Source organism: Zootermopsis nevadensis, unplaced genomic scaffold (assembly GCF_977971745.1).
Source record: "Zootermopsis nevadensis isolate Lab colony 2312 unplaced genomic scaffold, Znev_1.0 Znev_ptg000021l, whole genome shotgun sequence".
NCBI classification, from domain to species: Eukaryota; Metazoa; Arthropoda; class Insecta; order Blattodea; family Termopsidae; genus Zootermopsis; species Zootermopsis nevadensis.
In genome coordinates this window covers 6,899,632-6,915,082 of record NW_028259153.1, presented here as the reverse complement: position 1 = coordinate 6,915,082, position 15,451 = coordinate 6,899,632, and the positions used below count along the sequence as shown (strand labels likewise).

The following is a 15,451-nucleotide window of genomic DNA, read 5'->3' as shown; positions in this document are numbered from 1 at the left end:
GACTGTGAATTTTTTATCGATTTCTGAACTACGTCTGGTATTTAAAAAAATTGCAAAATTACATTTGGCTGAATTGCTCCAATATACCGGGTAATTATGCCATGTTCCTGAGGAAGAACCAACTGTGATCGTCTAGCCATGAGGTCGAGCTCGGACTATGACCGCCCATCAAGGACGAAGCAATGTCAGCTGTCCTTTCGAAAAATCCACATCCAAGAAGTTCGAAACTTCTTTTAACTGGCCATTGTAGTATTTCACCCCTGGGAGGTCCGACCCCTATTAATTGGGTTCATGCAAAAGTAGGCATAAGTGACCTACGTCACCACGCGTTGTAAAATGTCAGAGTTGACCTCGGGTATCGAACCGACCAATCAGAGAAAAGTTATTTTGAATTAAATTTAAAATACTCCACCAATCACAAAACTAAGGGAAGTCGAACCAATGATGTTACAAAGTTTCATATTTCGGAATGAGTGGGAGAAATTAATATATTTGAGACGCAGACTTCTTTTGAGAGGAGTCGTCAGTTGTTGCAAGTTGAAACGGTATCACGGACTCGTCGGTGTATTACATTAACTTTGACCAATATCGCGCGGAGAATTTAAATAAGTAATCACCTGAAAATAAATAACTAAAGCCACAGCTGAGGCGATCTTTAATTAAACCCCGTAAACCCAGCAAAAGAGTCTCATTAATCCGTTCATCGAACCCGATCCCATCTTGGCAACAAAGCAAAGAAGAAGTGAACGTTTACACAACCTCTTCAAATGCCATGCTTTCAGTTAACAGATGTATTTATTTATTTATTAACGGTATTTTGTAAGGTACTTTTAGGAATTTTAATGAATAAGCACAAAATATGAGACAGCTGTAATCAAACGGGGAACTCAGAGCATGTTTCCGAGATAAAATCAAATACAGAATCAGCTTAACAGATCATAAGCCGGGCTTGAAAGAAAACTTTACGCCTTATAACTGCCTGGTACCTGGACAATACCTCACCAGAATGCGCCAGTAACCAGGACGTGGTTAACATAACACGTCATTTATTCCCGCCCGAGTCCATTGTGTTACAAGACAGAACAGTTTCATTTCTTCGAGGACACCAGCAGAATCTAAAGTTCTCACGGCGGTAAGAACGAAATTTCTTTCGTTCTGGATTGACCACTGATCGGCGCTGCAACCAAGGACACATTCGTCATCCTCCATCTTTCCTTCCTCAAGCACAGAAAAATTAATAACGTCCCGAAGTTCTTCGTCCGTCAGATGGCAGGAGAGTGTTGATGTAGACCACGCACGCAGCTAGTTTCAACTCGCAGACACAGATAGCGCGAGTGTCAACACTTCCACTTCCTGTTCGTACAGCGCATGTAATGACGACGTATATTGATTTGGCATGTAATTAGCAAATGGTCATTTTTGGTCCAACAACACAAAGTTTATTCGCGGGAAATCTGTTGTCTCGTCTCAGTAAATAATGAAATAAATTAATGCCAGACTGCATGACAAAATATCCAAAAGACAGTCACCTTCGTTTTCCTTTGAATTTTAAGTTAATATTCTTTAACTATGCTGTTTTATAATGACTGTCAACTTATCGGTTCATAATTAATATATGATATAATGATTACCAGTCAATGGCCCATGAATATTGGTCATCTGGAGAGAAATTTTGACTGTAAAAGAGGCTTAGAGCCTGCCACTTCAAAACCATCGTCAGTATGGGCTTCTACTGCACATTTTTCAGATAACTGGAAATCATCTAGAACTATCTAAACAAAAGACGGAGTCTAACGAAGGTTTATTGCGATTACATACGAAATTCTTTCGCACTAAAAGGACTATAAACTGTGTCTATTTCTTCTTCCTACTTTTTAATTTCTGTTTTGCATGGATCAGAGTCCTTCATCGGAATCCGATAGCAACTTACTCACTCAAGAAATCCACCGCCTTTCATTGAATCCAAAGGTTCATCACAGTGTTCACAAGATTATCCTTATTCAAATTCAACCCACTCTCTAACATTTAACTTCATTACAATCCATTTTAATATTATCCTACAACTTACTCTTATGTTTCAGGGTAAATTTAAAGTGACATAGAAGATGCTGTTGAATTTACTTTCTCTTACAATCTCTGATTGATTAATTAGGTTAATGGACCTATAATAACTTCACCTAGATTCTAGGTTGTCCCCAGACATTGTGGCAAAGGGAAAGAAATCCACGTCCTGCCAAGAATTGAAGCCCGAACGCCCAGTTCGTAGCTAGTAGCCTGAAAGAAACGTCGTGCCACTTCAGAGGCCCCAATCCGGATTGACGGAGGCGTTACTTATATACTTTGTATACCATCTTGGAAATTCAGCGGACGCCGACTTCCTTATGAGCGCGGCGTAAACCGTAGTCAGAAATGTGGGGCGCACGCGATGCCTTTTCTAATAAAGTAACTTTTCTATTTGTGTAGCTTTTTTTTTGAATTCGAATCGTGTCATTGGAAAACAGAGACAGACAACGGCGAAGGAATAAAATGTACGGAGAAGAAACAGGGAAGGAGAATAGGAAAAGATGGAGATGTCATATTTGTTTTTATATGATATGTTCACTCCCTTTATCACTTTTTCCACCCCTGTTTCGAAACCGTAGACTCCAGATTCAGAATTTTCAGCTGTCTTGTTGTAGTGTCCGATTGGACATAGAAATATTTGGTAATTACGTGTTGACAGGAGAAGACTCCAGCGACGTGCCAGCACGTACAAGCAGCATTGAGGTCCTACGCAGAGGCACTCAAGAATTCAGTGTTGTCATCCCCGAATGTTAGCAATAAAATAAAAAGAATGTAGAATTTACTCAGTTCCAGCAACGGAGTCAGGAAATAAATTTGTATGTGCCATCATAAGATGCATTTTGTAGCAGTTAATAAGTCATTTAATCAGTTTGTGTCTGCGCTGATACAACTTCAGTAATCCTGATGCTGTAGAGTAGTGACAGCTCTTCGTCATAATTTAGAGGTCAACTTTTCTAACTGGAGTTAGTTTTTAGGTTTTCTCAGTCCCTCGAGGCCAATGTCTTGAAGTAGGCATATTCTTCCCAGTCTATCACGATCATCCTGGCACCTGATATTCTGTGCATCCGATGAAACGTAGGGACAAAGAATCTTTCTCTCCAGAGAACTGACATTTCACTCAGACATCTTTATCTGGGTAAAATGCGCTTAGAAACGGACAGGAGATATTATGCATGAAGCTAAAATTGTGTTACAGTTCCATCAAATTTGAAGGTTCTGTCCCGGTGTGGGAATGCGAACTGTGTAGACAAATCCTGGCCACGTGAATGTTAAAACTAAATTTCCTCTTATGAAAATTAGTAGCAATGGGTATTGGATCACTCATGCTGGGCAGAACCCAGTTGGTGAACAACATTTTTACAGGGAGTGTGGCCACAGGCCCATTTGTGCAAAGAGTACCAAAAAAAAAATGTAAGGCAAGCTCCAAGCATCCACTGGGTTACCTCCATTTTAGCGTCTTCATGTCCAAACTGAAGGATAGAGTTGAGAAGGCAAGTTCACGTATTCATTTTTTAGGTACCTTTTTGAGCAGAGATGTTTTATAGTTGAAAGCGTTGTTTGATTGATAAATAGAGATTTTAAAATCCCAGGGCGACTGAGATAAGGTAAGTACTTGTACATAGTGCATTTGAGAGCTCATGTGACACGCATTAGAAAATTAAAGCAGTGGGTTCATTCATCTTTTGGCAAAATGAATTTTCTTAAAAGAATGCTTTGCAGTGAGGAACTCTGAAATTGTTTCTGTGAATTCTTTGCTCCACCAGCCACCTTGCTAGCATCTGATGGGATTTCTGTGTGTTTCTTTGTGGTATTTAACTTTTTAGCAAATAAATTAATTTACAAGGAAAAAGAATGGGAATTTTTTAAATATGGGTTGGGTCAGGTCTGGTGATATTCTTTGTGTGTCTCCATCTAGAGTATTTATTTTCTGCCTGTCATCATTCCTGCAGCTTTGTTCTTGGTCTCCCCGTGGGCCATCTTGAATTTATTTGCGCATCTGAAGCTGCCCCTTGGCAGTCTCAATGCTCAGTATCTAATTCAGCTGAGAGCGTATTTATTTCTAGGGACAAGTGAAGGAAGCCACAAACAAAGAAGACCCTACAATTTATGCTTGCATCTGCGCTTTTGCTGAAATTAAGTGACCAGTTCTCAACCTTGACAAGTTTCCTGTAGCTTTGCCCTCCACCCCCACAACTCCTACATCCGAGTGATGAAGATGGCACTGGAACTCGTGAAGGTGAAGTTGAGGTTCTAAGAGAGGAGGCTACAGGCCTCACTGTTGCTGGTGATGTTACAATATCACGTGTAAATCTGTCATGTTTGATGAAATATTTGTTAAAGTTCGAAGTTCAGGATATTTTCTTTGTGTGTGCATGTGAATACACGCACACATTCCTTCAGAACAATTACAAAAGGGGATAGAAAAGTTGTTATAAGAATTGAAACTAAAGGTTCATTTTGTTGGGAAGGCTCCCATCTTACACAAAAAAATATATAAATTAGTGTTGAATCAATGTTTTTCGTGTGTTAATCTCATGCCACTGAAAGTAGATATGTGACTGGCAGGTAATGCATAACGACCAGCGTATTATATCACCTTTAAGTTAAGCATTAAAAGGTGCTGTATGTCAGTAAGAACACTTCCAAAAAATTAGCATTAGATACCATTATACTCTTTTCATGGTGCCCAGTTTGAACTGTGTTTATTGGTAACAGTAATTGTGTTGTGTCGTATAGGAACCGTAGTTGGAACTCATGACAATTCAATTCGAGTACTTTCCTGAAGTAAATGGCATGTTGACAGGAAGTTGGGATGCAACTGCAAAATTGTGGGATCCTAGGAGTCCACGGTGTGTGGGGGACAGTAAAAACTGTGTGATTTATACAACATGAGAGTTTCATTAAAATGAAATATTAAATGATTGCCACATTAAGTAAGATTAAATTTTTTTACACTTCTGTATTTCCTGTCCAGATATTAATTTAAAATAATTTATTTGGTTCCTACTTGCAGTCACTTTAACAAAATCTAGATTCAAAAATATAAGCAGGAATACAAAATTTTTAACATCACAAAAATTCATAAAAATGTGCAATTCAGGGTCATTTTGTCACCTCAGCCATTGCATTTCATTGCATTAAACACTTCAATGTCTGACTTATCGGTGTTTTCAGTAATTAAACAAAGAGAAAATTTGATTTGTTAGAATTGTGACTCATCTGTCTCTCATTCCATAAAAAGTGATTTATTTTCTATGTTGCGTGTTCTTAAGGTACACACAATGAGTGAGTCTGTGTTGTGGGCACAGCAGGACGCAAAGTGAATGTTTGGGACCTCCGCAACTCATTTATCTATATTTTTCAGCTCTGGAAAGCAAGACTCAGTGGCTATGAAGAGGCAGCAAAGTTGTTCCGGAAGATTGGCGATGAAAAGTCTCCAGAATCCAACAAGTTTTTGGGTATTGTTAAGAAGTTTGTTGTTGACAGCAATGTAGGGGCTTGACGCTGCACTTGCATTTGTTGAGAATTCTGTTTCTTCTGCCAAGTAAGAACATACATGAATCTTTGTAAATTAATTTGTGATCTTGAAACATAATCAACTGGGTACTAAATGTGCACTCAGCTAGTCAAGAAATTCCTGTATTTTATGGAACTCGAAGGTTTAATACTGAATTCACAAGTCAGCCAGTGGTCCCTGTCCTGAACCAATTGAATTTGGTTCAAACCCCCCAAACCATTACCCTAAGATCCATTCAAATAAAATTGTCCCATCCATGTATAAGTCTTCAAGTGGTCTCTTCCTTTGAGTTCTTTCAACCAACATTTTACATGAATTTCTTGTCATCTCCATTAATGTTACATCCTCCTTGATTTGACTATCCTGATAATATTTTATGAAGTATAAATCCTAGTAAGCAGTTTCATCCAGCCTTCTACCATTCCTTTACACTTAGGTCCAAATATTATCCTAAGCAACCTTCGGTGTGCATCTGCTGTGTATATTATTTTTCACAGTCTGCCTTTGTGAGGGAGTGGGAACTCTTTTTTTGGTGAAACAGGTTACATAAACATAAAAGTAGAGATATTTTGAAGAGCTCATTTCTTTCAAGAATTATGGGTGGGGGTTAGCGAATGTTTACTTAATTCACTAATCAAAATGCAATTTGTTAGATGCCTGAACATTTCACTAGAAAACACAAGAATATACATTACAATGTCCCGCGCCATAGCCGCGCGGTCTGAGGCATCGTGCTTCGGAGACGGAATGCGCGCTGGTTCGAGTCTCTGGGGAGAAGAAATTTTCTCACGAGCTTTCGACCTGTGTATGGGAAAGGTGCCAACCCAGCATCGTGAGGAAATTGGGGAGCTACAATGAGTAGCGTAATCCGGTCAGGAAAGCTAGCGATGGCTGGGAGTTCGTCGTGCTGACATTACTGTGCAAAGGTATGCTGTTCCATCATTCAAACCATACACAATTTAACAAAACAATATGAAAATTACGCCATTCTTCATGCCCGATATTGGATTCACATATAGTTTTGTATATGTTGTAAATTTACTTTCATATTTATTCTATATTAAATTTTATCCCACCTCCTCTTTTATCTCAATGTTATTAATATTATCCTATTTAATGATTTCTACTTTGAATGGTATTCGGATACAAAATAAACAAATAAAACTGGAAAATGAATCTGGGAGTACAGGGAACATCCAGTCATTTTTAAGGAATTACTATCACAAACACAGTACAGCATCCACACCGAGGAACAGAGGGTAACAAGACATTAGAATAGCTAAATCCAATCTTTCCTAACAGTTTCCATAATACACCTAATTTTCTGTATCTCTAAAGGTGTATGAGAATATTATCTATGTCAGGCACTGCCTAATAACTGATCAAATAATTTAATCCCTGAAGTCATATTCTCTATGAAATAGTAATGTATCTCCTCACTCTAACAAGAATATGTCAGTGTGGTTTGGTGTTGTAACTTGTTCCTAGGTGCACGCAGTCAACTTTATGCTCTGAGCAAGAAAGATCTCCGAGCATCCTGGCTTCCTTCTGTCCATAGCCTGTCATAATTCAGAGCTCAAATAGCTCTCTCTACTCATTCTCTGCACCACACCACAATATACGACAGCTTCCGAGGATTAAAATTGTATGACTGCACTGTAAGTCTTACCTCCAGGACCTTCTTTGTGTAGTGGCCAGGAACAGTTTTCACTTTCTTACCATTAGCATGTTTTATGTTCTTATGAACATCATCTGACTCCCTGTGTTTCAAAGAAATCTCTGTTTGAATGATTCAGATCAATGTACTATACGTCTTCTGACATTATGGTACTAGAACAAAGAAACAATTTATTTCAAGTGCTCTGATTAACCAACAAAATTATCAAACCTGTGAATCTATGAGAGTCCTTAAAGAGCCTCGAAAGTTTGATATGTTGAATGAAAAATATGGGAAACCTAATATACCTTAAGAGCTTTGACAGTAAGGATCAGAGAAAGTGTACAAGCCCATACATAGGAACTGGTTTATTGTACAAAACAGACTTCTATAATCACTTACAATTTATGGCTACTGATGGTTTCCTTCTGTAGACTAAATGTGCTGATAGACTCCCATTAATGTTTTCCCGAAATTCACACAAAACAGATCTATCATGTATTTTACAACTTTAAATATATGCCTCCTCTTTGGAGGACTAGCAAGGATGAGCAACAACTTAATTGTCAGCCAGCCAACCAATAGGCAGTACCTCACCAGGCATAAGACAAACTGAAATGGGGTTCTTCAGCACAAATTTTGGTGTTAGGATTTCTGCTGCAAGTGCAGGTCCCACATCACCTCACACAGTTTCTTCAGACAAAGGAAGGAACTGAGTAAAAGTCATGCAAAGACAACAGTTTGGTCAGGGTGTGAGAATGCTGAGCGCTGCCTGGTGTGTGGCTTCTACAGCCTGTTCTGAAATAAATGTGACCTCTTGGGGAAAAATAAATACTCATTCCTACACAAAAAACAAATGCCCAACATGTGACTAACAGGAATGTGTCTTCCCCCAAATTCCTAATTTTTCAACCAAATGAAACTATACAATATGTGGATAGAATTTACCACACAAAGTCATGATACATCTTATTACTAAAAAATCAGATAGTCTGATTATTGTATCACACTCTCTTTCACACATCCAAGATACACCACTGTGTTGTAAGTTGATACATTACAATCTCTTCAATTTATCTCTTGTTGGCTTACGGGTTTTCACACCACGCCAGAGGCCATTTAATATCTTCTTGGCTTACGGGGTTTTATACCGCGCCAGAGGCCATGCACACTCATTCAGAATCAATCTCTTGGGTTTGAGTAGGGAAATAGTAAACCAAATAGAATAATTTCAGATTTAGATAAAGTCACAATATTAATACATCTCCAAAACCCTAATCACGGCCAAAATTCGGCTTGCACTGACTGATAGCTCCTGGTCAACATTCTCACTTATGTGAACACACTTTTCCTTTGTCATAAACAACTTTCTTTAAATGGCATTGATTTAACTGGAAGGCTAAGTGACAAATAAAATTAGTATATACAGGGTGATCAAAAAGCCAAGCAACGTGTTCCTGATACATGGTATAAAAATAAAAAACATTGAAATCTGAAAACAAAAACACTTATATTGTGTGTCAGAAATATCCACTGTGCTCAGCGATTCACTCTTTAAATGTCTGAAATAGCCAGTTAAGTGCAACTTTGTTATAGAAACGGTTCATCATACAATATTCTCGATTTCTCTGGCACAGGTAAATCAGAAAATGTATCATTCTGGAAAGTTAAGTTCAAGCGAGCTGCCATATGGTGTTTGATGATAAACACTCGTTAAACTTATGAAAGAGATATCTTTGCACTTACACTGCTATAAGACAAGAGACTGTTGTAAGGACCTTACAACATAATGTAACCTCAGCAAACATAAAATTACACATGAATTACTCAACTACATCTCATTCTCAGTGTCTGCTCAAACCAAAAGTATAAACACATCAGGTAATAGTTTTGACACCAAAGAAACATTCAATCTTATTGTGACTTAAGAGTCTCCTTTGTTCTGGAAGGCTGAGGCAAGAAATATGAATGGCCCACAAAAGGCTGGTCCTGTTCCATCTTGGCTTATGGAATGGAGCTTACAGCGGTTGCTGCTTCTTCATCTCAGGTGAGTGCTTGGCTCATCCAAGTTGACTTCTGCTGATGCCTTTACCCCTCCATCTAGCCTGATTAAACACTAATTCCCTTTATACTTATACACTCCTACATAACACAGTTCGGTGACTGGTACAGTACACATTAAACGACGGCCAATCAGCAATGGAAACTTTTATCCAGAACTTGACGGTTAAAGGCTTTCAGTTTCATTTGTAAATCGTAAACACTGACATCTTTAAACTGAAATTCACTGAAATCCATTGAGCTTTCACCAAATTAATTAGTCATATTGAACTGCTCAGTGTATAAAATTCCTCTCTTGAAATCCACTGATGGCTGATACTGACTGTAGGTTAAGTTTGTGATAATTTCTCCCTCACTAGATGGCAAAGTACTCATTGTGATAACAGTTGTGCACTGAGTTTGTCAAGGCAAACACATTAATTTCTACAGTCAATATTCTGCCAGTGTACTAGTAGACTATGTGGGATTTGAGGTTTTCATGGCGGTGAGTCTGAAGATCGCTGTCTTCTGGGTTGTTGTGCTGTGTTGTCTGGTAGATGTCCAACAACATTTCAGAGGTCCATGCTGCCTTCATGCGTTTTGAAGTGGGTTCTGACGCACAGACCGCTGGATTATAAATGCGGTAATGCTTTTTGACGTGGCCGATTTAAACCGGTCGCCTACTCCAAACGACAGGTTTCATAGTGGGTCTACCTCGCAGTACGTAGCCCGCCTTGAAAAAGCCAACGAAGGAACGATTTACGTCGAAGCCTTTCAATTCTACCGAACGAGATAATGTTCTCTTATTATACGGTGTTAAATAACTGATGCAGTTGGTTCAGGATCGTTGTACCCTTACGACAATACATAACTTGGTGATCAAACTGATTGTTGGAAGTGTAAACTGCGAGATATGACGTCAGTGCATTGTTGTACTATAATTACTGCTTCTCACTGTTGGCTGTCTGTCTCATTGTCGACTGTCTCTTAGTAACGGCTAGTTGACGTCTTGTGTGGCGAGAAACGTGAACAAGCGATTAATCGTAGACCGTAAATATTTAACTCAGATAAAATAATTTAACCACCAGGAATAATTTGGTCATAAAATCTTCGTCGGGATGAAGAAGTTTATACGCTATATCAAGTCAAAACTTAAACGTGGCAACGAAAGGCCGGATAAAATTGGATCCTGCAGTCGACAGGAACAGGATCCCTCTGGACTGCACATCACGGACTTGCCGCCAGAGGCGCTGGCTCGCATTTTCGAAAACTGCTCTTACGATGACTTGGCTAGACGAGTGAGGCCCGTGTGCAGACGATTCTGCAAAGTCGCCACTTTAGTTCTCAATCGGGGGTTCTTGACCTTGGGGCCCAAGATTGATCGAGCTATGGTGGATGCCGTGTCTCGTTTTGAAGAAGGTCGAACATTAGAAGAACTTCTGGTAAACACTTATCCTTTCAGATCAGCTATGGTGAATCACTTGCCCCGTGTAGGACAAGGTCGACCAACTGAACAACAACTGCTAATGGATCAACATTACATTGCACTGATGCTTATGAAGTGTAAGGTAAGAGAGCGTTGAAGGACCAATCTTTGTAACAACTCACAGGAATGAGACGTGCGCTGTCACGAACAAACCCTTTTTAGTGTTGACGAGGGTTTGACAATTCTGTTTCTAAAAGAAGCGCGTAACTACTGTTGTTTGACGCGTTCCTGAAAACTGCTCTAGGCCGAGGACTGCTCGTCACATCAACAACACGAAGCTAAGAGTGCACGTGGTTTACGACAGAAATGAAATCGACTTTGAGCCTTTAATCGACCAGAGTAAATTGTCAGCGACCTAGAAACTGTTCGACAATCAGGTTACAGTTCTGATACTGTTACTATGTAAGCGTCTTTCGGAACAGTGAAAAAAACAAAAAAACAATGACGAATCAAAATTATATTCACGACGAAATTGCTACTTCTCAGTTCAAAATACTTTTTATTTCCGTCTGATTTCTAAGAACCCCAAAATTAAACTATACGAAACAATATTCTTGCCTGTTGTTTTGTATGGGTGCGAAACATGGTCTCTCACTCAGAGGGAGGAACACAGATTGCAGGTGTTTGAGAATCGGGTGTTGAGGAGGATATTTGGGCCTAGGAGAGAAGACGATGGGGCGTGGAGAAAACTGCACAATGACGAGCTTAAAAATATGTACTCCTCCCCCAAAATTGTCAGGGTAATTAAGTCGAGAAGAATGAGATGGGCAGGGCATGCAGAGCGCATGTATGGGACAAGAGGTGTGCACCGGGTATTGGTTGGGAAGCCTCAGGGGAAGAGACCGCTGGGGAGACCTAGACGTAAATGGGAGGATAATGTCAGGCGGAATCTATGGGAAATAGGAGTTGAAGGAGACTGAATTTTGTTGACCCAGGACAGGTAACATTGCAGGGCTTTGGTTAATTCGATGTTGAAACTTTGGGTTCCGTACGGCATCCATTTAGTTAAGTAACTAGTTAGAAACAGCGAAACCAAATCACTGTTGAAACGGAAGTCATATTTCTCATATGTTTCCTCCTTGTTTCCACATCGTCTGCTTAAAATTGCAACCCAGTTTTAACTAATCAGATGGCTTATGTAATCGAAGGTTCATCACCGAATTAACCAAGGCCCTCCTCCGGTCTCCGTTCTCCTTACTTTCCTTATAAAGAAGAGTCGGCTACAAATAGTATGAACAGTAAAACCACCCAAAGCAACATCCACTGTTTATTCGTCGATGATTTAAACGACGACATACCAACTGCAGAGTTTGTAAATAACTGCTCATGACTTGAATAACGGCATCAGAATTTAATACTTGCGAACTGAAGGAAACCAGAGACATCGTTACTTAAGTTGACAGCCGATGTGGTCAGCTGCCCGTCTGACAGTTGCCCTGTTTGTTTGCAGTACCGCGTGGTCAGAGCCGTCACCTGGAGACACATTAACAGCCCTTACTCCTGCTCTGGACTTCCGGGGTGCTTCTACGCCGGCAGTGTGCTGGACGGGTTCCTCAGGTTCCTGCGATTGGCCCACAATTCGCCAACCCTCTTGGGGGTAGCCATGCTTAATCCAACTCCGGAAAACAAAGTCTGCAAACTGCTTCGACTGTGCACGACATTCATGGACAACGTCAAGAAGAGAACTGAGAAATTTAAAAGCGATTATTCCATCTCTGGGGCAAATGTTATTGACCTTTGCAATAACTTGATGCTGAAACAAGTCGGGATTACCCCACATGAGCAGGCGGTGACCGTCAATGGAACGGAATGCAACATCGAGGCTAATTATAGGTAAGGAAGTGAACATTAACCTGGGGCCCCGCGATAGGGAAATCCCTTAATCAATAAAGATCTCGCCATCTTAAGTTTCTAATGCGAATTAACAACACTGTCGGACTCCAGACACCCAGGGGGAAGGGGGCAAGGGGTGAGTACGGAATTTTGGAAGGGAATCCTTCTGGAAGTAGACTACTGGGGAGAACAGGAAAGAGATGGGAGAATAATATCAAGATTGATCGAAGGGAGGTGGGATGCGAGGATGCCAAATAGACGAAGTTGGCGCAGGATCATGGCCGGTTTCGGACTTTGGTGTTCTCGGCGTTGGACCTGCGGGTTCTCCTACCAGTGAGTTGAGTTAGATTGTCGGTCTCCAGAGACCGCAGCGGTGGTGTGTTCTTATGACAGCGCTCGCAAAATAGGTCCAACGCACTGTGGCTGTGCGATTGTATTCGTACGCTTTCAGTTTGGAATGATTTTGCTAAACACTTTTGAGAAAGCCTCGTTTCAGGGTCAGGTCCAATGGCGAAGTCAGAATATTGAAGTTACTCAGAGTCGCTTGAAAAATCCTCGGCTACAAAACTGGAGTCCCTAAACAGGTCTGAAGTATTCTTACGATATGTTTTTGATGCTTGGTACAATCTTCTGTGCACAAAGCGGAAGGAAAGTTCAAAAGGAAGTCTTAAAAGCTTTACAGTAAAATACTTCTTTCTCGCCGTGCTATAAATTATTGTTCAACCCGAAACTGATGCCGTCAGTTACAGCGACTTGTTCAGTCAGAAGTAATCCTGAAATTACGTAAACGCAGATTACTAAAACCTACGTTTATTCCAGCCGAGAGTCATCGTCTCTTCACTTCCCTGAATCGAGCAATTTTGCTGTTTCTTCTGAATCCCCTTGCTCGTTGCTGAGCGTGAATTTGCTTTTGCAAGAAGAAATATCAAATCTGAAACCGGAGACGGTTATCTTGATCGAGGTTTTCCTCGCTGAGTTTCTCGTGAGACTCCGTAAAAGCGAAACCTCCATGAACGACTGTCCACTGTTTTATGACTTTTGTTTCTTCGTTCGAAGAATCCCAGTCGATTGCTGACAGGCATAAGCATAGCACTTCAGAAGGATAAGCCATTGGTAGCGACTTCCTTTATGTCTGTCTGTCTGTTGTACTTGGTGTTCCAAAAAATAGCGGCATGTGTCAGTGCTGAAAAGCATTTGAAGTAGCTTGTGGGCAAAATGGGTCGCTGCCCAGCCACACCCCATCAGTTAAGAGCTCCCCCATTGGACGATATATTCGAAATTCTATCTCCGAGCTTAGTTGCAGTTACAAACAGACAAAGACATTTCGGTGGAATCCAGAAATCTGGATAGGGAGTCTGAGGGAAAGTAACAGAGCACATGGCGCCTTCGTCCCCCTTGACCTCTTAGTGTGACATAGCCCAAGGTTGCTTTAAATTTGCACCCAGTTCAATTCCCTACACTGAACACGGCACAATGATTTTTACAGGACGCCTTACACGTGGTTCAATCGCCTGCCTTCATCTCATGCTCAACCTAATCAGAGGAGCGAACAGCCGAGGCCGATATACCTGCGCATGCGCCAACTAATCGACGGCAGGAACCATTTCTTCTTCGAGAAGATTCACCACGAAAAAGAACTGCTAATTCTGAATCCACCCTACATGTTAGCATTAAAATACATTGTACCTTCTGTTTATAATGAGAATCACCAGAATTATGGCTATTTATTCTTTTATGGAACCATGAAACTGTCTGTCTACAACCGCAATATCCGCAAACAAAGATCTCCAACCGTTCAGCTCTTCGATTATTTTAATCTGGATTTCTTCACTTCACTTAACGAAACTGATTCTTCTGACGGCGTAGTTAATGTTCCAGAATCCTCTAAAATGGACCTGGATATTGACACAGATCTACACTCACCGTTAAGACTGGCACCAATAAGATTTTCTGATAACTCCTTAGCATACATTTGGGAGTCCAATGTAATCGTGAACGGTTATCGCCAAATCCGCTTCAGGTGAATCACGGAACTAAATTCCTTTTGAAATTTTCCATAAATTGCTCTGCGTCTCTTGCAATCGGCCTAACTTCTACGTTTCAACATATTACAAGTTCTAACAAAAATGATTAATACACAAGATGGCTCTCTTCTGGGTTGTTGCACCGTGTAGTTTCGTAGATTCCCACCGACGTTTCACAGGTCCTTGCTGCCTTTTTCATCAGGGGGATGAATGTTGGTGGAAATCTATGACCCAGAAGTCAGCAATCTTCAAACTCACCGCTCTGAAAACTTCAAATCCTACATAATTAATACAGTTTCTTTGCTTAAGTATCTCAATACTGATTTCTTTGTTTAGCCAACTATGATACAAATTTCTGTATGTAACTAGAATTTAAGTAGAGAGCAAATAAAAACAAAAGATGTTTACAAAGATTCACATTGCATTTCAATGTGTCACTTTCAATTTATTCCACCAACAGGGATAAATTCCCATTGTACGTGCGTGCAGTGACGAAGCGTGGCCTTTTGAAATGTGTCAGCCATTTTGTAGTGTTTCTACTTATTTTTGTACAGCTTATACCTGCATTAGATGCAGTGAGATGCACGTGAATAGTAGGCAGTACTTGTGGAACACCCGGTGCTTTGTTTCCACGTGGAATCGAGTTCATTTCCTGGCTCGATTACGTAATCATGGACGTGTTATATCTGCTTGGAGTTCGTGGCGTTTTTCCCTTTAGAAAGCTCGTTAATATCCACTGTTGCAATAATTCAGGCATTTTTCTGTTTTCAGCAGTTGAGATTCTCGCGTTATTTGGCACTAAAACCTTAGCCTTTCCGTCAACTCCACGC

The 15,451-nt window shown here is 40.4% G+C and overlaps 1 protein-coding gene across 1 annotated transcript; it reads left to right on the top strand.

The window, feature by feature from the left end:
- Positions 1–10,284: 10,284 nt before the first annotated feature.
- On the top strand, positions 10,285–14,997 carry LOC147873159 (uncharacterized). Its single transcript, XM_087353135.1, has 3 exons — positions 10,285–10,846; positions 12,215–12,597; positions 14,084–14,997. The coding sequence occupies exons 1-3, from the start codon at positions 10,397–10,399 to the stop codon at positions 14,619–14,621; spliced, it is 1,371 nt and encodes a 456-aa protein (XP_087209261.1). The 5' UTR covers positions 10,285–10,396; the 3' UTR covers positions 14,622–14,997.
- Positions 14,998–15,451: the final 454 nt, after the last annotated feature.

Coding starts and splice junctions, on each gene's coding strand:
- LOC147873159 (XM_087353135.1), top strand. CDS start 10,397: ATGAAGAAGTTTATACGCTATATCAAGTCAAAACTTAAACGTGGCAAC. Junction 10,847..12,214: donor TGATGCTTATGAAGTGTAAG/GTAAGAGAGCGT, acceptor GTTTGTTTGCAG/TACCGCGTGGTCAGAGCCGT. Junction 12,598..14,083: donor AACATCGAGGCTAATTATAG/GTAAGGAAGTGA, acceptor TGATTTTTACAG/GACGCCTTACACGTGGTTCA.